The following is a 23,353-nucleotide window of genomic DNA, read 5'->3' on the forward strand; positions in this document are numbered from 1 at the left end:
GCCCTAGCATTATGGTCACTTTAAGTGCAGCCCTCTGGACCAAGACTGTCCTGCTCAGTGGTAGCTGTAACTGACACACAGCCTATTTTACAATCCTAGAAATAGCAATCTGTACTAAAAATACTGCCTCAAATATGTTATTAACTCCTTGATATAGCAGATATTCCTGTATTTGAAATTCTGCAGTTTTACTGTTGTAAATAGAAACTGACTCCAGTAGTGTTATTAGGTTTGCAATCTCATTACTGAGAGAAATCTGGATGAAAGCATGGCTGCAAACCTTGATAGATACCTCCTAGCCTTGTCAAACTGGGCACTATAAAAATCTTTTTAAATGGTAGCTAAAATCTTCACTGATAATGGAATAAGCAACAGCAATTGCAACTGCATTCTTATGTCATTATTTCTTTGGCAATTCTTTTTAATTCAAAAGAAAAAAATATCTAAATCACTAGTAGTATTAGAAGAAAAGTTCCATCTTAGAACTACATGCCTGAATTAGATGTCAGGGCTCCATATAGTGGTGCTGTGAGCAGAAATCATCAGTGAGTGGTGACACCATTTTCCGTTAAATGTCATGTTCAGAAAATCTTGTAATATTTTCATCACTGAGCAAGACACATTACAAAGAGATGCAGTCCTTAGAACTACTTTTTAAGCACTTACAGAAAAACTATGTGCATACTCTACATCCTCAATAATATTTATCTGGTATTTAGTTTTCATAAGTTTAATATCTAGTTCATGAGATAGGTTGTAAGTTTTGTAAGTTTGATACTTAGTTCTCATAAGCTTTTACTCCTCCCTAAAGTCTGTTATCCTAATGCTAACATGAAGACAATTAAATTTCAGAGGACCTAGGTCTTTGGTCAGCATCCAGTTATCCTGGAGCATGTTTATCTTTGGAAGAGCAGTTCTGCACTGTGACTGCTACTGATACATCAGGTTAATGCAGCTCTTATTCCCTGGTCAGTTGGGATAGACATTTGGCCTACATGCCATTTCAGGATGTAATGTGACCCTTCCTCAACTGGTCTCCACAACTTCTGTATCCCACACCTCATTTAAACACCTGGGGTTCTGATGTGGTCTCTGATGTGATCTCAGTGTCTAAGACCATGACAAAGTTAGGAAGAAACAGCCTGGGCACAGAGCTCTGGCCCTGGTGTGTAACAGTGCCCTGTTCCAAAGAACAGCCTGACTCACCCATTGCACTTGTGGTCCCCTCACACAAGGCACAGGCAGCTTTTGCACTTAATATTCAAGCTTGATTTTATCTGTGTCTCAGATGGATATTCCACACAGTCTGGCTTGTGCCAGACTCCTGTTGTGCCAGTATAACTGCAACCAGTCATTGCTCTCTCTTCACTACTGTGCTCTGACACCCCATTATTATGGTGGTTTAGGTCCTTGAAGCTAGAGAGCTTCCACCCCCTGCCCTTTTGCAGAGCTGGCTTCCTGTACCTTCTTTGCCTTGCCTCTCCTCGTGGGGCCAATTTATGGCTGATAAATCCTGCAGCAAAGCTTAAATGGGCTAGGAGTCTTTTCTTGTCTGTGTTTCATATCAGAGGGAGTTTTCTTTTTCTGAGCTACTGGAAGAAACATATCCTTCCTTTAGCACTGAAAATGCAAAAATAATACAGTTACTCCCCAATGCTTCTACAAAGTGATACAAATATATGGTTTTTTACATTTGTGGTGTTGATGCTTTTTCCAGTGAAGAGGTGACAGGCATTAGCAGGGATGGAGTTCTGAGCCCATGTCCTGAAAACTGAAAGCATCCCAGATACTTCAAGATAACACGAGGAATGGGGCAGAGATGATGGACACCTGGCACATTCTTCTCAGGCTTGGGAACTGGTACCAATCCTGTTTCATATCCCTGTTCTAGTGCCTACTGTCTATCTCTGGAAAATTTAACACAATCAGAAGCAAAACCACATAGCCTGGGGGAGCTTTGAGTACTTGTCAGGCCTATTCGGCCATTGGATACTTGCCTAAGTGAGAAGTTGTGCTGGAAAGAACCCTGTATTATTTTAAGTTGCTTCTGCCCCTTCTGGAAATTATTTGTAGGCCTCACAGGATATCTTAGGCCTCTGTCCTTTGCTCTCCATCTCCAAAATACCAAAGAAATCACCTGACATCTCAGTGGTAGAGAGTTACTTGCTTAGATACCTGATCAGCACTCTGATTTATGATAACCAAGTACCATTCTGCTGCAGCAGAACCACTTTCACTGTGTGAACTTGTTGTTTATGGTTATTTAAAATATATATTCAGTCTAGATTTCTGCTACTGAATTCTTTGTGGCTTTCGATCATGCAGTTGCATTACCACAAAGAACAAATAGCAACTCAATCTAGTTTTGTGAAGTGCTTACTGTGCTGCTTCTCAATGCAAAAGGAAAATGTTCTCTTTGCTCTGATGACTGAGTTACACATCACATATTTTTTTTAAAGAAACTTTTAAAACACCCTTGTTTTAAAATGCAGTTTTACATTGCTTAGAAATTCTACACAAGCACACACATAAACCTGCATGTCTATGTGGTACTTCTTAGTGTATTTAAGTTTTCTTCAAAATACTTAATAAGACATGGATGTGGCTGTGCAGAAGCCTCTTTTAACTGACAGTCAAAATACTGATGGTATCAGGTAGAAATCTCATGCCTATATTCTTCAGATATACTGCTGACAAGAGAGTGGCTGTGAGGGAAAGAACATGAGATATTGTCAGGGGGACAAGGAATGTCAAAAACTCCAAAATCAGACTGTAGTAGGTTTGTCTCTGCCTCTGCCTCTTGCTGTATGTAGTCATCTACACGGTCATTCTTCTAATCATAAGAAAAGAGCTTGATATGTCAGGGCAGGCCAACATGCTGGGCAAAGAGAACAAAATGAAGAGGTTTTTATCCAATGCAGACATGTTTTGGCTTCTGCGAAAGTTCCCAACACTAGTTGCAACTTCATGTGTCTCAGTGATACAAGACGGAATAAAAATGGAAAGAAACCTATCCATAGCATCTGCTTGTTTCAAAAGAATAGTTTCATTTATTTATGTCCCAGAAACAAGAGGAAACATAGAATTTCTTTGTAGAAAAAGTATTCTTACAATTTCTCCCCTCTGAAGGGGCATGCTCACTGAGAGATTTGAGGCCTCACATACAGTGAGAGAGATACTAAATACTTAATAAAATCGAGATTTTTCTACTTCGAACACATGTAATGAAACATGTAATGAACCTGTGCAGCTCTCTTCCTCATCAATGGCCAGCTCTGTGCTGACAGGCCAGAATACCGGGCTAGCTAGAAGTAGTTGCCACTGGTCATGGTGTTGACACAGCTAGAGGCAAAAGAGGCTGGTGCATGACTTTCTTCTTAGTCATCGGCTCTCCTGGTTTCGGCCCATTTTCTAAGTGTCTCTATGGGGAATACTTCTGTAAGTAGAACCCAAGAATCCCAGTGCCACAGACCCCCAGGATAGCTACTGACCCACACAGGGCAGCTAAAAATTAGACTTTGTCTTCCCAGCTCTTCACCCTGGTCATCCTTCTGGCACACAGTCTTCAGGGTAATGTGACATACAAGGAAACACACTTTATATGTGAGTTTCTAAAGCAAGCTCCTTCTGCTTCACAGTGTGGGACATATGGGCTAAATAGGCATACTTGTTTGTCATTTTCCTCAGTTTCCTTGCTGCTCTTCAGCAGTGTTTGGGATTTGGTTTGATGATCATAGTTATAGGTTTCTTCTTTAGATACTTCTATAGGACTTTTCCTCTGACCCCTAGAGGCTCATAGTTTTTTTCTGTCATGGTAAATCTAGCAATCCTAAATCCCCCTGATTTGGGAAATGCAATGAGTGTTGTTCTGTTTTGCTCTTGACAAAGGGCTGTGTCACTCTGTCTCCATTTCCCTTTTCTGAAATGGCAGGCCTAGCCCTCTGTTTTTATTTTGCTCCTTCTTAAAGGCTTTGAATTGGCTTGAATTTGAATTTATGTGAATCTCTTCCTGTCTTTAGTAATCCTTCTGTTTCAAAATGATATAACTGCTGGGGTCTGGGTCTACACTCACATATCTATGTGTAAAATCTTACAGCAACACTAGACTATACCTGTGTTTTCATTCTCTGGATGTTACTTTGAGAAGAAAGGAATATGCACGAATGTCTCCTCTGGGAAGAAAGATTTAGTGAATAAAGCAATGCATATATGAATTGTGCTTTTACGAAGTCCAGTCTGCTGACTAATCTTGGGCAGGCCTTTATGGGACTCAGCACAGCATATCACTAACAGAAAGGCAAACACTGTAAAACATTAACCATCTCATCTAAGATATGTCACTGCTACAGGTTTTTAAATGAAATATTATCCACATTTTCTGGTATGGGTGAAATTTTATTGAACTATTGATCTAAATTAAAAAGCTAAGGAAAAAAAATAAATATCAGGCTGGGGCAGATATCTACCACAGATAATTCCAGCCCAAACTCATAACATTTGGTAATATTGTAAACTGTAAAAAATAGGCTTTTATAATGGGAACTGTGGCACACTCTTGAGAGCTGACTGTATCAGTCTCATCTACAAGCACCCACCCAACCTTCTGCACAGTACTTGCATAAGCCTACTTGTGAAAAAAACACAGTATACTTTCATCAGAACAAAAGGATTTTCCTCCTACTCATGTTTCAGGGTGTTCTTTTATAGATTAAAGGTTTTTAGCCTCTTTTTTTATCTAATCTCTTTCCAAAATGACATTTCACTTAGCAGAATGTCCTGCAGCCTCTCCTATGACTTCCATCAGTCATACTGACCGAAAGAAAAGGGTCTATGGGTCTGTAGCATAACATAAGTTCAACCTTGTTCCAGACTGCAGACTTCCTGTTTGCTATTGAGCAGGTAATTGCATGTAGTTTTCTAACTACAATCCCATGCATATTAGAAGTGCTACTGTGTGAGTAAATATACTGAAGATTAAGAGGTGCAACTAGCAAGGTACTGCTGGCTTGGGATAGGTGGAACAGAGGTCACTAGGGATCTCATGCTGAGAAGATGTGGGTGGAATTTTCATAATCTTCTGATGGACAGATACACTGAGTAAAACATAAAGAACCTGTGGTCACAGATTTGCTGCCTTGCAAATAAGCGTGTGTGGCAGGGGAAGACTTGAAACTTACTGATCTCGGTTTGTTTTGGTAATGGAAAGTTAGAAGTAATGGCTGGTTTTCTCACAAGAAGCTCCACCTACCCCTTGTTCACTTTGTACCATCAGTGTAAACATTCTACATCAAGAAGATGATCAGAAAAAAAAACAAAACAGAAAATCATACGTTAAATACACATTATTAAAGGTTTAAATATGAAGCAGTTGGAAGCAGTAAGAAAACTGCATAGTATATGTGCATTATTGTACAGTCAGTCACAATGTGGCAGTGTACACAGACCACAGGGAAAGACTATGCAGACAGAATTAATGAGGGGCTTCCTTATTTTGTCCATCTGTGGCTGGGCCTTTGCTGGAATGACCTGCAGCTGAGGCAAACTAGGTCTGTGGGACCCAGTGCTGGTACTGGTGATAGCTTAATAGGATTGTCTTTCACTTGCTTGACACAGATACCACGCTGGAACTCGGAGTAGTCTCTTCTGCTGTTTTGAGGTCTGCTCTCTTTCTTCCTTCAAGAGAGTTCAAGAATGGATTATCTGCAAATTGTGGTGAAGCGCCAGTTTGCTTATGATCCTGTGCTGTCCAGGGTGCAATGCTGAGCCTTGCTGTCCTTGAGAGAAGTGAAATCTGTGGCTAGGAACGCAGAAAAGAGTTGTTAAAAGAGATGTTGGCTTTTTCTTTTCTCTCATGCTCTGGCTAGATACACCCACCTGCAGTGATGACGCTACTGCTCCAATCTCAGCCTGACAGGCACTAATGGGGAGGGACCAGTGCAACTTCTCCATGGCACTTGTGAAATTTTGAGCCAGCCTAGTGGTGGCTCCTGGCTGTAGCATGTTGCTTGGATGCAAAGCGGAATTACATGTAAGTGTCCTTGTTAATGAGGTGTGTACTGACAAGTGTGTGCAAAGCTCAGCTGATTCAAATCAGTCAAGTGCCTTCCATTGTGCTAGGTATGTTTTCACTCACCAGTGTAAGTATGCTTTCTAGAATGTGTTTCTTTTATATCTGCAAATAAGGGTGAGGTAGAACCTGGGTTCATGTTTGAAGAAGAAACAAAAGGAAAGATCTGATTAAAATAAGCTCCCAGATTCTAGAGTTACGTGGCAATTTCAGTTGTCTCAAGTCTCAGGCTGTACTGTTCTTCAAAGCAGTATTAGGAATGACTGTAACATAGAGTAATAACTCACCCAGGACTGCATCCACCAGCATAATGCCAAATGCTACATTAGTGTGATGCCTTAAGGTCCTTTTGATTTTTTGATTTTTCTAATTTTTATAAGTTTTATAAATAGTTATGTAGAAAATGTAGGTTTTAGAAGCAGCAACATTTATTTCCTTACCCTTACCCTTAGCATAGTAACTACACACATATCCCAACCCTTTTACCCCATTCCATGCTCCCCATATCAATTACCCCTGAATTCCATTAGAATATTTAGACTTCTCTTCAAGATAGGCCTCTTCTGTATAAGAACATCTAATCCCAGCCTGAACTGCAGAGTACAGTCAAGAACTGGGTAACCATGTGCCCTTTGTGCTCCGAGGAAGACGAAGTAATGCTCCCTTGGGCATCAAGTGCAATATTTTGCTGCTATGTCATGAGCTGACATGCAGAATAATTAAGCATCTGGGTGAATGTGGGGGGAGAAATGCTCTTCTCTTCATCTCCAACCTTTTATCTGATTCAAATGTTGACTGAAAAAGTTATTTCTCTTACATTCGCATGGGAATACATTTATTGATATGGCTCCACATATTTTTTATCTTGTTATTCATATCTTGGTACATGAGGCTACAGAGACTTGCTAATGTCCTTTCTGACATTTTTGTTATGTGTAAAATCAAGGCAACAGTTCAGGGGAGGATTTTTGCCTGGAAACACCTGGCAGGACAGGCCTTTTTGCCAGTGCTCTGACAATTTGGGCACCTCAGCACGTCTTACTGCTTCATGGACATCAGGGAACATTGAAGCAAAAAGATGTAAACTCATGAGAGTTACTTTTCCAGCCTTACTCAGCCTAGAGCAGGTAGATCTACAGGTTGGTGTGACAGCTTGTCAGTGGGATGACACGGGTTTGTATCCTTTTCCCAAGCCTCACAAACACTCTGAAGTGAGACCACCTTTCAGTTGCCCAGTGTGTCTGTTCATCATACTCAAACAGAAGTAGTAGGGGCATGGAGAGGCTTGTAATGGAGACTTGTAAAACTGAAATGATGTTAACATAGAAGAGACACAGCTGGTGATGCTGCAGTGGCCTCTCTGAGATAAGGTGGCAACTGAACATGGTATGTGAAGAGTTTTATGTAGATCTTTGGGTCAGGCTAACCAAGTGACAAAAAACTGATTCTGTGATCTCTCAGTAGAGCATTCCTGCTGGGAAAGACTGAAACATAAAAAATGCAGTTCTCATCTAGAAGTGAGGGCTGAAAAGTTAGTGCAATCTCTGAATTTATTAGAAATTTCCTCCTCTTCTTGAGATGAGTGGTGGAGTTGTTTGGGTTTTTTTTGATTTACTTTGCTTTTTTGAGGAGAACAATAGTTTAAAATGGATACATGTAGGAAAAAAATAAAAGTCCCATTAAAAGGCAAACAATCTCTTTCTGCTGTTGTGGTTTAACCCTGGACAGCAACTAAGCCCCCATTAGGCACCTATTTACTCACTACCTCCCTAGTGGGATCAGGGAGATAACTGGAAGTGTAAAAGTGAAAAAACTGGTGGGTTGAAATAAAGACAGTTTAAAAGTAAAACAAAGCTGCATGTGCAAGCAGAGCAAAACAAGAAATTCATTCACTGCTTCCCATGGGCAGGCAGGAGTTCAGCCATCTCCAGGAAAGCAGGGTTCCATCACATGTAACAGTGACTTGAGAAGACAAATGCCATAAAGCCAAACGTCTCCCAGGGTGTCCTGCTCCCACGTGAGCTCATCCACAGGTCACTGTCCCTTTGACTCAAGTTCATGCTGGAGCTCCAACCTGTGCAGCACAGCAGCATAGAAACAGCAGTGATGTCCTGGCCACCTGCCAGCCCAGGTGCATCACCAATGCCATTATCCAAATGTTCCCAGGATCAGCAGAGTAAGGTGATCAACAGCACAGCTCTACAGCCAGCAGGGAAAGCAAAAAGCCTCCACTCATCAGCACTAGACTCATGCAAACAAGCCCCATGGAAGCACAGGAGCCTGATGATTAATATCTGAACAGCAATAGCAGCTGTAACCTCGATCCAGCAAATTTCAATCAAATTTGTCCTTAACATGTAGTGGACACACCATTAAGAAGACCAATGTACTGTGAGAAAAAGGATAGAAATGTTCTTAGTTGCTGTGGTAGTTGTCCAGGAGGCTGTGCTGAAACTCAGGCTGTAGAATGCTTAGATTGCTGTATCCTCTCTCCTGCAGAAGGATTTTGAGATGACTTTGAGAGTAAACAGTGGAAGGAGTAGGAACCAGCCTTGTAACCACAAGGCTGGTTACAGAACCCTGTGGATTCTGGTATGCAAGTCTCTTTGATCCCTGATGGGAAACTGCAACTAAAGATGTGACATATTTTTCTTTTTGGCTGGAGACCTGACCAAACTGGAGAAAAGGTAAAGAAACCCAGTGAACAGAACTTAAAAAGAACATGTCCTGAATACCATGGACACCAGTGGGCTGTTGCTAACTGAGGTCACACCTATGTTGGTACCTCTGAAATTTTGACTTGCCCTGAATCTTATGAAGAGGGGAAAGGAAGATGAGTCTTCTCTGTGTAGTCCCTTTGTCTGTAATACACTTAGTAAGAGCCAAGCAGAGCTGTGGCTTTGTGGATGGTCCTACCCTACAGCGAGGGTGCTGGTGGAGAAGCTCTGTGCACGTAGGTTTGTGTGTGCAAGTGCTCAGGGCTTGCTGAGCTGCTGCAGAGATAAGACGTAGCTGAGGACAACTTGCAGGCAGGCAGTTGACGTGCACTGTGGAAACTCAGATATCAGGAGAGCTACAAATATCAGCTGAAGTCAGTGTGGTTTTCTGCTTGCTGGCCTTTGGGTAGTTAGGTTACCATAAAGAATTAACAGTAATTTTGTTGGCTTCCGAATTGTTTGTTCTTCTAGCTCTTATCTCTGAGTTCATTCGCACTGTATGTCAGCTCTGCAGAATGCAGACTCTGTTGGAACCAAACAGCTGTATGTGACAACAGATGGATAGACTGGAGCTGGGTCTGTAAGAGTGAAAGGAGAAGTTCCATGGTGCTGTGCCAGCAGAATCATTCTCTGTATCCCGCCAGTGTCCTGCAGAAACCTCCCCAGGCAGTGATTTACACCAGGTTATGGGCTGCACCAGGAGAGGCTAAGGGGCAGCAAGGTAGTGGTATTAAAACCTGCACATGAGAAGGAGTGAAGTGACATGGCGTTTCTTCTTATGTATAAAGCTAGAGAACTACTCCAAATCTTAGTGTGCTGAGACTGAGAAGCATGATCTTTTTATTACTGGTGTTTAGGTCCTGACGCCTGCAGTAGCTGGTTCAGATGTAAAATGAGGCTCACAAAGCTTGCGATGGGGTCAGGCACAGGTAGAAGCAGCGAATGAACAACAAAGATCTAGATCATACTCCACCTTGGAGTTCTTTGTTCTCTCCCCTCTCCTCACTATATTTGTCATGCAAACCTAACTCAGCCTTAGGCAGGTATTCTTCTATGGTTCAGGGGCTTAGCCCTGGCTGTATGTCATCAAATGAAAGATTAAACTCAAAGGCTCCCTTATGATAGGACCAGTAAGATGTGTTTCAAGAAATTAGCATTAGAGACCTTGTTCTCTGTGGGATGCAGTTCTCTGGATTATGCAAAGAAGTAAATGAGTGTGACACAGATCTCAGGACTGTAATAATTTCTGTGCTTCATGTAGCAATAACTGCCAAAGCTCAATTATTCTCTCTCTCTGTGAGACACTTCAAAATTCTTATAGCAAAAGTGAGAGTTGCTCAACTTTACCTTCAGTCCTGTGTGACCATTCTGGGAAGGTTGCTGCTCATTACACAAGACAATTTCTTCTTGATTTATTTTATTCTGTAAGAAATGCTACTTAAATACTAGGATACAAAGTATTTGAAATTGAATGACCTCAGTTTATACATTATGAATTAATTTCCAATTGCATGTGTGTTAGACTTGGTCTTCTAAAAAAAGAGCGAAACTTGCATGAGCGATTACAGCCATGTTTCTGCACAGTCACATGTGGCTGCATTGTACATGTTTGCTTCCTTCTCCTGAACAATTTGGTACCGGTGGGTTCTTGCTGCATGCCATGTTGCTGAGACATATTGGGACTTCCTTTTATCTCTGCTAAGTGCTGAGACACTTCTGCAGATGGAAGCTGCTGTGCTTGGTACTAGTTTCTCATTGTCCTAGGAAACAAGACAATACTCTTAAGCGGGAGGAAGAAGCTGTTGTGGAAATGCACTTTTGGTTTCTAGGAGTGTAAAAACAGAATTCCCCCCCTTTATTTGGTGGAGAAACAAAATACCATAAGGCTTTATGTCTGTGATCTCACATGAGCATGACCAGAGATTGCCATGCTCCATATGTACCTGCTACCACAGAAGGTGTAGAGATGAAAAACAGCCTGCAGGAAGAAGAGGCCCAGGAGGCTCATAAGGCTGATGACACAGTGAAGAAAGCTTCCAATCTCTAAAGATAAACAGTTGCTCATTAAGGTACATCTCAAAGATTGTATTTACCTTGTACCTCCGTCAGGATTTCATCTTCTGGACAATGCTTTCTTTGTGCTTTTCTTCGGAGGACAACCTAGGGTAGCTGCCTTCACCACCTAAAGCCTCCACCTACCAGCCAGTCTTTGGAAGCTGGAAGCTGCCTTTCAGTCTTCTTGTCACAACCTATGCGTTACCCAACAATTAGCAAGATGCAATGGCACCACTGGATTACAATCCATAGATCTGGGTGATCATACCACAGACATCTTGGTGTGTCATGAACTTGTGAATAATCCTGCCTTTCCATTCAGCCCTGGAGGTGGGAAGGAAAACCACTGCATCCATCTCCTTTCCTAGAATTTCACAAAGGACTTTACAGTTCTGACAGCACTCCTGTTTATCCTGTCTCCTCCCAGCAAATTTCTCACTGGAAACTTAGCTGCACAGTTCCTGCTGCAATCCTGCCAGGGCCACTGATGTTTGCTCAGTGCATAAACAGAGGGCTAAACAGGCTTTTGAACAGCAAATGCACGAAGGGAAGCTTACCTGAGGGGCAACAGGCTATGGACTCACTCCAGCTCCCAGCTGGGTGGAACACCACGCAGGTTGTGTCAGTCACATTGGTGTCACATGCTGTCAACCTGCTGAGAACAGTCACTGTCCTGTTGTCGTGGCTTTCTTCCTCAAGGGAGGAGTTGCTCTCTAGGAGCCACGAGACCTGAGCAGGCGGCTTCCCTGCCGCTGCCTCGCACACGGGCTTCCCGTGCTCGTCACAGAAGAGGCTCAGCCTTGGGGGCACTGCAAAGCACCAGGAAGGGGAGAAGCATGGAGTTAGTTTCCTGCAGCTGGGGCAGGATGTTCTTGTTCTCTACCCAAAATGAAAGCAGTGAAAAGAGGAGAATGAGGTTGGAGGTGCCATTCCATGGCAATAATGGGGATCCAACTCACAAGAGACAAAGATCCTGCCTCTTTTTTTCCTTTTGGACAACTCTCCTATGTTCAAGTGAGCCTTACCACAGCCATTCTCCACATCCTCTGTTAGGATATGGGAAATTGCTTCACAGCTGTTGTTTCTAGCTAGACAGTGGAAAAGGGAACAGCAGAAGGGAGCAGAGTTTTGGGAAATGAGGAGAAGGGAGACCAGACCTACTATCAATGAAATGCATGGGTTTATCCCAGCAAAAATGATAGAATCATAGAATGACTTAGGTTGGAAGGGACCTTAAAGATCATCTCCTTTCAACCCCACTGCGATGGGCAGGGACATCTTCCACCAGACCAGGCTGGTCAGAGCCATCCAGCCTGGCCATGAACGCTTCCAAGCTGGGGCATCCACAGCTTCTCTGGAAAGTCTATTGCATTGAGACCCTATTTTACTTGAAGTCATAGATCACCATGAATGATTGCATGACATCCTGTTTCCTTTATCTTGTTTCTTGCTTGCTACCTTACTTTTTTTAGCCATTCTGCAAAAGCCCTGTAAAGGGTTCTACACGTCCATTATACCCCTAGCAGAGAGACTTACCCTCCCCCTTCTGCCCCCGTTGGGCATATCAAGTGCTGATTTTAGCTATCCTTCTGCTATGTGGCTGCTCAGTTGTTATTAGTGGTTCAGCCCCTGGAAGAGCAGAGTTTTGCAAAAAGTGGCTTCATGCTGCTGCTGCTGCTGTTGCTGCGTAGTCCCTCTCTGAGGGCTTCTGTCAGGGCCCAGGCTCTAACTGTGCTTTCCTCTCCATCTCCTGCTCAAAGCATGCAACAACACTCACCTTGAAAAGTTGGGTTTGGTTTGTTTTTACCAGTTAAAAAACACAAAACATTTTACTTACTTTCAGAGATGTTGATTGGGTTTTTTTTCTAATATTGATGTGGTAAGTTTGGGTTAACTTTTAAGGAAAGTGTTTTAATTCCTGAACTAGGGAACTTCCTTTTGGGAGTGAAAAGGAAGGCATTTGCAGAAACTATTACTGGATTTATAAATTATCAAATAAACACTTTGCCTGCATCAGAAATGCTTTTGTTGCAGATCATTAAAGAATATTGTAGTCTGAGCAAATGTGTTGTAGATCTGCAAGGGACAGAATGAGATCATACCCTCCAGCCCTTACAGTGTAAAACTCAGAACTGTGGCTACATGAGCCATCAGTGCTCCTGAATTGTGGTTGCATTACAGCTTTTGGATGCTATGCCCACAAAAACTTCAACATGCTAAATAGGGTAACCTCAAATGGATGAGGTAATAAGATTACATTTGTAGATGATTATTATAAACAAAACAAAGGTTTGTTGTGGGATCTCAGTCATGCAACACTAGGTTACTGCATAAGCTGGTACTTTGCTTGGAAATTTCTATTATTTGAGAGCCTTTTGTTTTTTCATGCCATTGCACTGTTTTGGAACAGACATGGATTGTATGAAGATAGGAGCTCTGCTGACAAACCTGGTTAAGAACGTGGAGTACAGAAATGCCCTCACATAGCTTTGTTTGATGTTCTGAATGTCTGCAATAAAATCACTGCATGATGTGAGGGACAGCAAGACTGGAAAGGAAACACAGGGCACTGTCTTCCTTCTTTATCAATTCCTTTATTTCAAGATTTACCTGCTGCTACCCTAGTAATGGTCATAGCCATAGCAACCTTCCAACTAAGGAAGTAGAAGTTTGTCTCAAGTCAATTCTTGATGCAGTGGTTATATGGTCCCTGTCCCATATGCACCAATCATAGCGAGCTTTTCCACTTGATAGTGTCCTCACCAGTCTGTGTTATTGGCACTACTTTCATTTTTTCAGCCTAGATTCAAGGAGTTTCTAATAGCTTTAGCACACTTAAGACACAGAAATTTCTTCTCTTCTGCGCACTCACAGCACTGCATCCTGTGCTAATGACCAAGGCCAACTCTGAGAAAATGGATGAAGTAGTTCTGGTTTTGGCTCTTTGCCTGAAAGCCTGAAGTGCAAAAACAAATGCTGCAGCACAGGTCAGACCACATGCAAATAGAAAAAGTCAATAAAATTTAAGATGAATACTGAAAAGAGAATTTCAACGCTATAAAACCAGTAGAAACTACTCTTCAGATGGGATCAGCAATATTGGCTGCAACATGAACAATAATCCCTCTGTCTTCCATTACTTTACTCCAGAACTTTTAAAAACCTTTCCCACTAGTAAGTATAATGAGTATTTTAATTTTTTTAACTACTTTTAATGTCTCAGAATATCCAGCCCTTGAAGGGTTTGTGGCCTTGAATTCCTTACTGGGGATAAAGACACGTCTCTTCCTCTCCCCCCTGCAATAGAATAGTTTGCATAGAGGAAAATGCAGAGTTTCTTAGTATTTTATACAAATAATTTAGCATTTAAACCTGCATATCCTAGTAACTCTAGTTCCTAAACCACCTTCCAAGTGAAAAGAACATAAGATGTATTTAAGGGCAAGCACAGATTTAGACAGTCAGCAGTGCTCTTACTGTCACAGAAAACAGTAGGCAGGTTGGTGTATGTGCTCTGTCCTTTTCAGCATGCTTTCTGGTGACAATATTTGGTCTGAGTTTCTCTTTCTGGAAATGAAACTCAAGAGCCCAGCTGGTTTTGGTTCACAGGAACCAAACTGCCTGTCCCAAATGCACAACAAGAGGCCCTCACTGCTCTCACAGAATTCCATCTCCAGATGGTCTCACAGATACTCTTCTCTGAGAAGTATCTGAAATGAATAACAGTTTGACCTGTCTCACGATGCTAGGATCAGACCAGACAAGACAACTAGTGTTACCACTTCCTTCCAGCTCCACGCTCTTGCCCATTGTTTGGGATTTAGGTCAGTGTCAATGGTTATAGATCCCTCTTTCAAACTCCAGAGGAATGATTGTCAGAGTTTTTAATGTGGACTAAATTTGTAGTAATTCCCTAACATTTGAACTACATAACCAACAATTGAAAAGAGACATCTGCTGTCGCAGACATGAGGCATAGGCAATGTCAGACAGAATGCCTAATGTTTGGCAATAACATGCACAATAGAAAATAGTCTTTCAGGGGAGATACAAAGTAGGCTTAAATGTTGCTAATTTACCAGCTCTGTCCACAGTAACCTGCCATTTTCCATCTTCATAGTCTGTCCTTATAAAACCTTGAACTGCAATTTAGTACAGGAAAAAAAACAAACCACCTTCCATTGAAATGCACAGTTCTGTATTTCAGGTTTTAGATGTGGGTTTACTGGATGCTCTTGTTTATCTCACCCTTTGCTATAATTACAAGTATTCAGAAGGTCCTATACCATCTTAATTTGTTCCTGCCACCTATGTAGTCACATTAAAGGGAAGACTTAACAGTGGCTGGGGTACTAGCCTGTGAACTGGGCACCTCTGTTCACATCATCACACCTGCAGAGGTACTGTTAAATGGCCTGATTGGTTTCTCTACTGCCTTCCCTCCTGTCTCTGGCTGGCTGTTCTGGGTGTGATGTGCTAGAGAACATGTGCCTGGTGAGGGTAACTACTGCAGGGTGATTTGAAGTAGGCAAGTCTGCTGCCTGCAGCAGTGAGTTGTGTGGGACTCTGAGGCAAAAATAGCACTTCCTCTGTTTTGCGTGTCACAGTTTGGCATAGAAATGTGGAAATCTGCCTACTGGAATGGTTATGAACATACCTCTGGACAGTGTGGTTTTGCTGTTACCAGATTCACCACAGATTTCAGTTAAAATTAGGTTGCTGCATTACCATCAAAAAGCCCCTCAAAAAAACAATTAGCAGTGTTCTTGACATAATTCTTGAAAGGTTTTGCTTTTTTTCCTCTACATTTACCTGTGGTTATTCACACTCCTGGGATGACAGGAGGGAGGCCTGCTCTGTAAATTCCAAACTGGCTGGAACCAAATAAAGGGCATTTGTAGATTTATTTGGGAGCACTCTTCTAAGCATGCATGTAGCAGCCAGTGATTGTGGTCTGTCCTGAGCTATGCACATTTGAGCTCTGTCTTGCTGTGAAACAAAGCAGATTTTAAGAGGACTTGATTTACAGGTAGTAGAATGTAGGGGGTTTTTTTCCCTAGGTTTATACAGTTAACCTCTCACCATTAACAGCTTTCACTGATCATAAATTTGAGAAGCAGCATTTCTGTAGAAGTTTGTCTTACTACAAAATATTTGAAGCTATCTCTGAGACACATGTATGTTGCTGGCTGGCCTTTTCTTAAGGGATGGAAGTTCCCTCCCTACAGCTTTGTAACTGAGCTCAATACAAAGAAAGTAGGATGTAGCCTCTGTTATCTTCTAACAGTCCTTCCTGGACTTAAATCTATTCATTGTAAAAATGAAACTATTCAGAATTATAGCACTTAAAACAGAAGGCTGTGACTGCAGAAGAAAAAGGGGTCTCTGTCTCAAAGAAAAAGCAGCGTTCCTCAGGACGCCCAGGCTTGCCTGGCTGTAAGGCCAACATCAGGATATCTTTATATATTACTTTAATAAAGATACTGATAGAAGTTTACTTTCATTTAAGGGTGCTAAAACTGTGGTACTTCTTTGAAGCTGAAATGTTTCAAGGACATACATTTATTTCTGCAGGTTTTGTAGCCCTATGAACTGTAGTCATGGAGAAATATAATGTAAAAAGCTCTGTAGTTTTTTTAAATACGAAAACAGCGTCTGATACATATCAATTAAGCAGTAAAACTTCACGGGTTTTTTTACTATAATGTGAACACAGGTGGCAACAGTTTTGTGGTTAGTTTGGGTTTGTTTATTTTATCCAAAATAGAACTGACCTCTATATAGTTCAACTTAAACAGAAATAACTGATTTTTTTTTTCTTTTATTTCTTAATTTTTTTACTTATCAGGATAGCTCTTGGAAAACTGATGGCTGCAGCAGGGAGCCAGAGGATGCTGCAGGACTAGGTTGTTTTGCCCTGTTCCGTGGCCAAACAGAGCATCAGTGCATGGAGCCCTCAGCAGCTCAGAGGTGTTGCTGGGCTTGGCCTGAGTCTGTAAGAACACAGATGAGAAGACCCAAAGCTAAACAGGTGACAAAAACTCAGAGGAGCTGTTGACTCCCTCAAAGGCAGAGAGGCTCTGCAAAGAGGCCTTGATAAATCAGAGGGCTGGGCAATCACCAACCATATGAAGTTTAATAAGGGAAAGTGCCGGATTCTGCACCTGGGATGGGGCAACCCTGGATGTTCATACAGACTGGGGAATGAGCTGCTGGAAAGCAGTGCTACAGAAAGGGACCTGGGAGTCCTGGTCGAAGACAAGTTGAATATGAGTCAGCAGTGCCCTGGCAGCCAAGAGGGGCAACCGTGTCCTAGGGGGCATCAGGCAGAGCATCACCAGACAGTCGAGGAAGGGGATTGTCCCCCTCTGCTCTGACCTGAGGTGGCCTCACCTTGAATATTGTGAGCAGTTTTGGGCACGACAATATAAGAATACAGAGCTATTAGAGCGTGTCCAAAGGTGAGAAATGAAGATGGTGAAGGGTCCAGAGGGGAAGCCATACAAGGAGTAGCTGAGGTCACTTGGTCTGTTCAGCCTGGAGAAGACTGAGGGGAGACCTCACTGTGGTCTTCAACATCCCCATGACGGGAAGCAGAATGGCTTGCACTGGTCGCTTCTCTCTGGTAACCAGTGGCAGGATCCGTGGGAGTGGCCTGAAGCTGCATCAAGGGAGGTTTAGGTACGATACTGGAAAAAGGGTTTTCACCCAGAGGGTGTTTGGGCACTGGAACAGGCTCCCCAAGGAAGTGGTCACAGCACCAAGCCTGACAGAGCTGAAGAAATGCTTGGAAAAAGCTTTCGGGCACATGGTGTGATTCTCGGGGCTGTGTCCTGTGCAGGGCCAGGAGCTGGACTCCACGGTTCTTGAGGGTCCCTTCCAACTCCGCATATCCTGTGATTCTGTAAACAGCCTGGCCTGGGAAGGGCCTGCCCCTCTCAAAGGGTGATATGGACAGCAGGACGCTGCCGCCGCCGAGCCGGGCCCAGACAGCACCGGGCCGGGCGGGGGCACCCGAGATATCGCGCCCGCCCCGCTCCGCCCCACTATCCCTCTGTCCCGCCCCCTCCGCCCACTAATCCCTCTGTTCCGCGCTCGCTATCCCCGTTGTCCGCCCGCCGCCTCCGGGCTGGCCGTGTCCCCGCCTCAGGCGCCGGATGCTGCGGTCGCGGGCGTGGCGGTGTGGAGGCCCGGGTCCCGCCGCTGGGCCGCCTTGTCCCAGCTGGCTGCGGCTGGAGCGAGCCGCCGCACGCGGGATCATGTTTCCCTCAATCTTTCCGAAATCTCGTGAATCAGAAGAAGCTGCAGAAGCTGGAGCGGCACCTGGCGCCCGGCACCGACACGGCGTGGTTCCACATCTTCGAGCCCGGGCTGGACGCCCTGCAGCGCGCCGAGACGTTCTTCAGGTCCGGGCAGGGCCACCCCATCGACTACGTGAGCTCCGCCGTCCGCATGGACCACACCCCGCCGCCGGCCCTGCCCGAGGTCAGCGCTGCGCTGCCCTCGCACCCCTCGGCTGTGACCGGGCTGGGACAGCGGCTTCCCACCGCCCGGGCCGGGCTGAGCTGCTGGGGCAAGGGCGTGTCGGCAGTGGTTGTGGAGCTCTGGGGGCGGCAGTGTCAGAGCACTGCACAGTGCGTGCTGCACTTACTGCTGCTGTTTTAAAATAGTTCATTTGTTGTTGCTCTCCGTTGTGCAGCCCAGCAGCCCGGCGTGCCCGTGGCACAGGACACTGCTGTCCCCAGGCACTGGCACCAAGGGCTGGGAAATGACCAGGACTGTGGGACTGCCCCGGCACATTGAGGGCAGGTGTAGATGTGCCCTCTCTGCCTCTCCCTCTGCAGGTGTGCTTCATCGGCCGAAGCAATGTGGGGAAATCATCTTTAATCCGGGCCTTGTTTTCACTGTCTCCAGAAGTGGAGGTCAGAGTGTCAAAAACTCCAGTGAGTGACTTTTTTAACTTCTGTCCATCTTTGTCAGAAACTGATGCCAGGCCAGAGAGTAGGGCTGAGAAGGGGGGGAGGGGACAAGCTCTTGGGTAACCTGAAACAGCAGGAGAACGTGCCAGCTGTGGTGGCCACCACCTCATGTCTGGCAATGGCCTTGCTCAAGCACAGGAAGAGGCAGAAAGAGCCAAGCTTAGCTCTTCAGCCAGGCCTGGCACATGTGCCAGACAGAGGAGTTGCACAGCTCGAGCACATGTGCTGTTAAGTCCTTTGAGAAGAAACTGAGACACCCATGAAGGCATTTTTAGTCTGTTTTATGGATAGAGTCATGTCTCCTACAAGGGTAGGAGACTGGGTAGCTTAAAGCAACAGTAGCATTCTGGGAGGGCAGGGGCATGGAATAGAGATGTTTTGTGGGGCATCTCCTAGTACACTGCTTAAAGCAGCTTTTTAAAACCACTGCCTTCCCTGATCTTGCCTAAATCCTCTTCTCAGGGCCACACCAAGAAGATGAATTTCTTCAAAGTAGGGAAGTACTTTACTCTGGTGGATATGCCAGGATACGGCTACCGCGCCCCACAAGACTTTGTGGAGATGGTGGAGGCCTACCTGCAGGAACGGCACAAGTAAGGGACTTTCACGGCAGTCAATGCCAGACACCTACATACAGTGTCATGTAATTAGGTGAAAAAATGAAAAGGGGTAGGTGCTTCCAGTGGTAGTATTGGTTAGTTCTGACATAATTTCCCCGGGAGCTTCTGCAGTGTCATTCATTCGTGCTCAGCTCAAAACAACAGAAAAGACTGAGGTGCTGCTCCATGCTGACCTTCATCTTCCATGCATGGCTCTTCTTGACTCTTCCTATCCCCAGATCTCATGTTTTTGTTTCTCCTTATGATTTTGGAAGTAGCAGAGCAGGCGTGAAATAATGGTGGCAATTACTGTTGCTTGTCTTTCTGGCAGCTTGAAGAGGACTTTTCTGTTAGTTGATGGTGTAGTTGGACTCCAGAAAACAGATCATATTGCAGTAGAGATGCTGGAAGAGTTTGGAATTCCTTATGTGGTAGGTAATGCTGCTTTCTTGGGTTGGTTATAAGGTACGGGTAATCTGTAAGGGTGTGTACCCTGTACTTGAGTTTATGCAGGTTGTTCTACCCAGGCAGTAAGCCAACCCCATTTATTGTTAGTAAAATGTGCTGAGTAAGGCAAGTGGGATTTAAGGGGTTTTTTGCTTTGTTTATTAAACGGATACTTTTTTTTTTCAGTGCTCAGCTTGAGGAGCTTGAAAATGCCTGCTCCTTATGCAGGCTATAGAAATGTTTTGGTGAAATGTGTTCAAGTTTTACCCCTAGATATGACCCAGAGCTTTCAGTCTGCCTTGCAAGATGGTCCAGGACTCTTACAGATGTTCCAGGCTAGCAGCAAAATAATCTTATTTTCCTCTTTTAATCCTCCCTTTCTGGATCCATGCAGATGGTGTTAACCAAAATTGACCGAGCTGGCCGGGGACTGTTGTTAAAGAATGTACTGGGGATCCAGGAGTTTGTAAAGAAGAACACTCAGGGATGCTTTCCTCAACTGTTCCTGGTCAGGTAAAGCTCTGCTGTGCTGCTGCCATTTCCTTTTGGGTGACAAATTCAGGAGGGCAAGCTGAGCTGAAATGGGTTTGTCCACTTTAGAGGCAGCCCCTCTCTATGGCCCAAGGATGGAGGGTGGGCTGCTGATGGGGAAATGCCCCTTTTCTTCTTCCCTCTCCTCTGCAGAGTTGTTTTCAAGGTTGCTTCTTCCTTTGGCCTTTCTTGGAGGTGGGCAGAAGTCTTGGTGCTGGATGTTAGCAGGCTTTGCCATTCTATTTGGAGTTCTGGTAACAGTAGCAGCTGTAATTGTTGCATTAGGGAGCCGAACTTGAGGTTCATACCAAGGTGTACTGCACTGTGGGAGATGTAACTGAACACAGCAAGTAACTGTTTGCTCCTATTACTCCAAGACACAGCATTATCTGGCACTAAACATCCACACCTCTGTTTCCACAGTTCTGTGGAGTTTTCAGGAGTTCACTTGCTAAGGTGTTTTGTAGCCCACGTTACTGGAAACCTGGCTGCTGTAGAGACCAGCTGAAAAGACTGACTCCTGATCTGCTCAGCTCATCTGGAACAAAAGGTCTGTGTTTTTTTGTTGTAAATAACCCAAGGTACTAGAAGTTATTTAGGATAAATTAATATGTATAAAACTAAGCTTTTTGCTTATTAAGTTCATCAATTCAAGAAGTTTGCAGTGTGAGTGAATCCAGGGTATTATAAAACTGTTTTATGAAACCTACATGATTGTGCAGAGAACCTCCAAAGAGAAGCGAAGTTTTAATACAGCATTTTCTCTCCCTCCACTGAAATGTTCAAAAAGATACCACTGCATGCCTAAATTTTGCTATATTTAGGATATTAGAGATAGTCCAGTAATGTCTTTAATAAAGAGGCATTTAGTTTAGAATAGAAAAACTATAGCCCTAACATTAAGCAACCTGTACTTGTCCAGTTGAACTGAATGGTACACAGAAGTTTACTTCTCTCAGTTAGGGTTAGGATAGCAGGAGCCAAAAGCTACCACCTGTACAACCTTCCTGCTTTAAGGCCATCTGGAGTGGAAATAGCCAACATATTGTCTGTGAAGGTGTGTTTGACTTTCTGTATGTTTTACTTTTGTAACTTTCTGTGTTCTGCGTTCAGTAGGTGCAGTGAGATAGCATGCCCTGCTTGCATACATCGAGTTGTCCCTGTTCCAGATGGGTGAAGGAAAGGACACATCTTCAATGGGATCTACTTTTTGATCACTGTTGGCTTGAAACAGTGAAATGAAAGACTGGCCATCTGGAGGAACCCTCTTTTTCTGCACATTATCATCAGTCAGTGCTGCATTTCTGTTCTCGATCCAGCATGAAGTTCTGCATCTGCACTCGGATGAATTGCCAGATCTGAGACCTGTTGTCCATTATCTGTGTCTGTTCTGCCCTGGCAGCTGAAGCACAGTACTGATGTGTCCCATACTCTTTAGGGGTACTGTAGCAGCTCAGAGAACTGTGTCCCACACCAGCTGTGTCTGGCTAAGAGCACCTGAAACTGTGAAGTTTACAAGGTACAGAGTCAGACAAAAGGAGAGCTGTCAATAGCAGCAGTCATGCAGGAGAACTTAGATCAAAGCTATTAAGTGCCTGTGTTGAACTCTGGCACTCAGACTTTGTCATGTCTTAACATGGCCAAATGTGGGTGTGCAGTTGTCCGAGTTACTTACATTAAGTGTTTAAACCTCATGAAAGGGCAGTTTTTTCTAAACCACTCTGAGGGTGAGAAGGTGACATTTATAGCCCTTTCATTATGCAACTTCTTGTAACTCTCAGACTAGACATGAGGTGAGGCTTGTTTTCAGCACTCATGTAAGAAGTGAGGAATGTGATAAATGCATTAGAAAGACATGGCTCTCTAGCTTCTGCATTTTAACAGTAATTAAACCTGTAAGTCTCTTAATATTTTACCTCTAATCCCAAAATGCTACAGAGCAAACCAGCCCAGGGGATGCATGATCCTAGGGGAAGTGCAGTAGTATCTAGACAGATGGGACAGGTGAAAGTGAACACTTCAGGAAGAACTCTTTCTTAGTATTTTAAAACCAGGATTTTTGAAAAGCATCAGTCTTGTCATGGCTGTCATTTTCAAGGCCTCACCTGTGACTGGAGAGCCTCCGAAAATAATCCTGTATGTGTAAAAAATTGCAGTTCTGCTTTTAGTCCCTCCTCTGAAGAAAACCCCTTACAATGCTAGGAAAATGGGGCAGGCAACTCAGGAGGTGTTTAAGGATGTCATTAGGTCATGCAGAAAGAAACTAGAAAGGCGAAAGCTCAATTAGAACTTAATGTGGCCACTTCTCTAAAGAATAATAAAAGGTGTTTTTATAAATACATTAATAGCAAAAGGAGGGGCAAGGAAAACCTCCATTCTTTATTGGACACAAGGGGAGAATATAGTTACCAAAGATGAGGAAAAGGCTCAGGTACTTAACACCTTCTTTGTCTCGGTTTTCAACAATAAGACAGGTTGTCCTCTGGACAGCTGGCCTCCTGAGCTGGTAGACAGATATAGGGAGCAGAATAGCTCCTCTGTAATCCAGGAGGAAGCAGTTAGTGACCTGCTGGGTCACTTAGATGCTCACAAGTCTATGGGACCAGATGGGATCCATCCAAGGGTGATGAGGGGGCTGGCGGAAGAGCTCACCAAGCCACTCTCCATCATCTACCAACAGTCCTGGCTTACTGGGGAGGTCCCACATGACTAGGGGTTGGCCTATACATAAGAAGGACTGGAAGGAGGATCTGGGCAACTACAGGCCTGTCAGCCTGCTGTCAGTGCCTGGCAAGGTTATGGAACAGATCATCTTGGTTGCGATCACACAGCACCTACAGGGTGGCTGGGGGATCGGACCCAGCCAGCATGGATTTAGGAGGGGCAGGTCCTGCCTGACCAACTTGATCTTCTTTTATGACTAGGTGACCTGACTGGTGGATGAGGGGAAGACTGTGG

At 44.0% G+C, this 23,353-nt stretch overlaps 2 protein-coding genes across 2 annotated transcripts; one reads left to right on the plus strand and one right to left on the minus strand.

Annotated features, from left to right (window-relative positions):
- Positions 1 to 10,145: 10,145 nt before the first annotated feature.
- On the minus strand, positions 10,146 to 12,160 carry LOC108640029 (cell surface glycoprotein CD200 receptor 1-A-like). Its single transcript, XM_029960634.1, has 3 exons — positions 12,100 to 12,160; positions 11,397 to 11,648; positions 10,146 to 10,827 (listed from the first exon to the last, which is right to left on the minus strand). The coding sequence occupies exons 1-3, from the start codon at positions 12,158 to 12,160 to the stop codon at positions 10,673 to 10,675; spliced, it is 468 nt and encodes a 155-aa protein (XP_029816494.1). The 3' UTR covers positions 10,146 to 10,672.
- A 5,262-nt stretch (positions 12,161 to 17,422) lies between these two features.
- On the plus strand, positions 17,423 to 21,755 carry GTPBP8 (GTP binding protein 8 (putative)). Its single transcript, XM_018074650.2, has 8 exons — positions 17,423 to 17,464; positions 18,136 to 18,324; positions 18,684 to 18,782; positions 19,281 to 19,411; positions 19,749 to 19,848; positions 20,259 to 20,377; positions 20,819 to 20,945; positions 21,509 to 21,755. The coding sequence occupies exons 1-7, from the start codon at positions 17,423 to 17,425 to the stop codon at positions 20,901 to 20,903; spliced, it is 765 nt and encodes a 254-aa protein (XP_017930139.2). The 3' UTR covers positions 20,904 to 20,945; positions 21,509 to 21,755.
- Positions 21,756 to 23,353: the final 1,598 nt, after the last annotated feature.

Source organism: Manacus vitellinus, unplaced genomic scaffold, assembly GCF_001715985.3.
Source record: "Manacus vitellinus isolate BGI_N305 unplaced genomic scaffold, ASM171598v3 scaffold_28_pilon, whole genome shotgun sequence".
NCBI classification, from domain to species: Eukaryota; Metazoa; Chordata; class Aves; order Passeriformes; family Pipridae; genus Manacus; species Manacus vitellinus.

Coding starts and splice junctions, on each gene's coding strand:
- LOC108640029 (XM_029960634.1), bottom strand. CDS start 12,160: ATGGCCAGGCTGGATGGCTCTGACCAGCCTGGTCTGGTGGAAGATGTC. Junction 11,649..12,099: donor AGATGTCCCTGCCCATCGCA/GTGGGGTTGAAA, acceptor GGTGCTTTGCAG/TGCCCCCAAGGCTGAGCCTC. Junction 10,828..11,396: donor CATAGCCTGTTGCCCCTCAG/GTAAGCTTCCCT, acceptor GTTTATCTTTAG/AGATTGGAAGCTTTCTTCAC.
- GTPBP8 (XM_018074650.2), top strand. CDS start 17,423: ATGACGGGAAGCAGAATGGCTTGCACTGGTCGCTTCTCTCTG. Junction 17,465..18,135: donor GCACTGGTCGCTTCTCTCTG/GTAACCAGTGGC, acceptor CTCGTGAATCAG/AAGAAGCTGCAGAAGCTGGA. Junction 19,849..20,258: donor AGTTTGGAATTCCTTATGTG/GTAGGTAATGCT, acceptor GGATCCATGCAG/ATGGTGTTAACCAAAATTGA.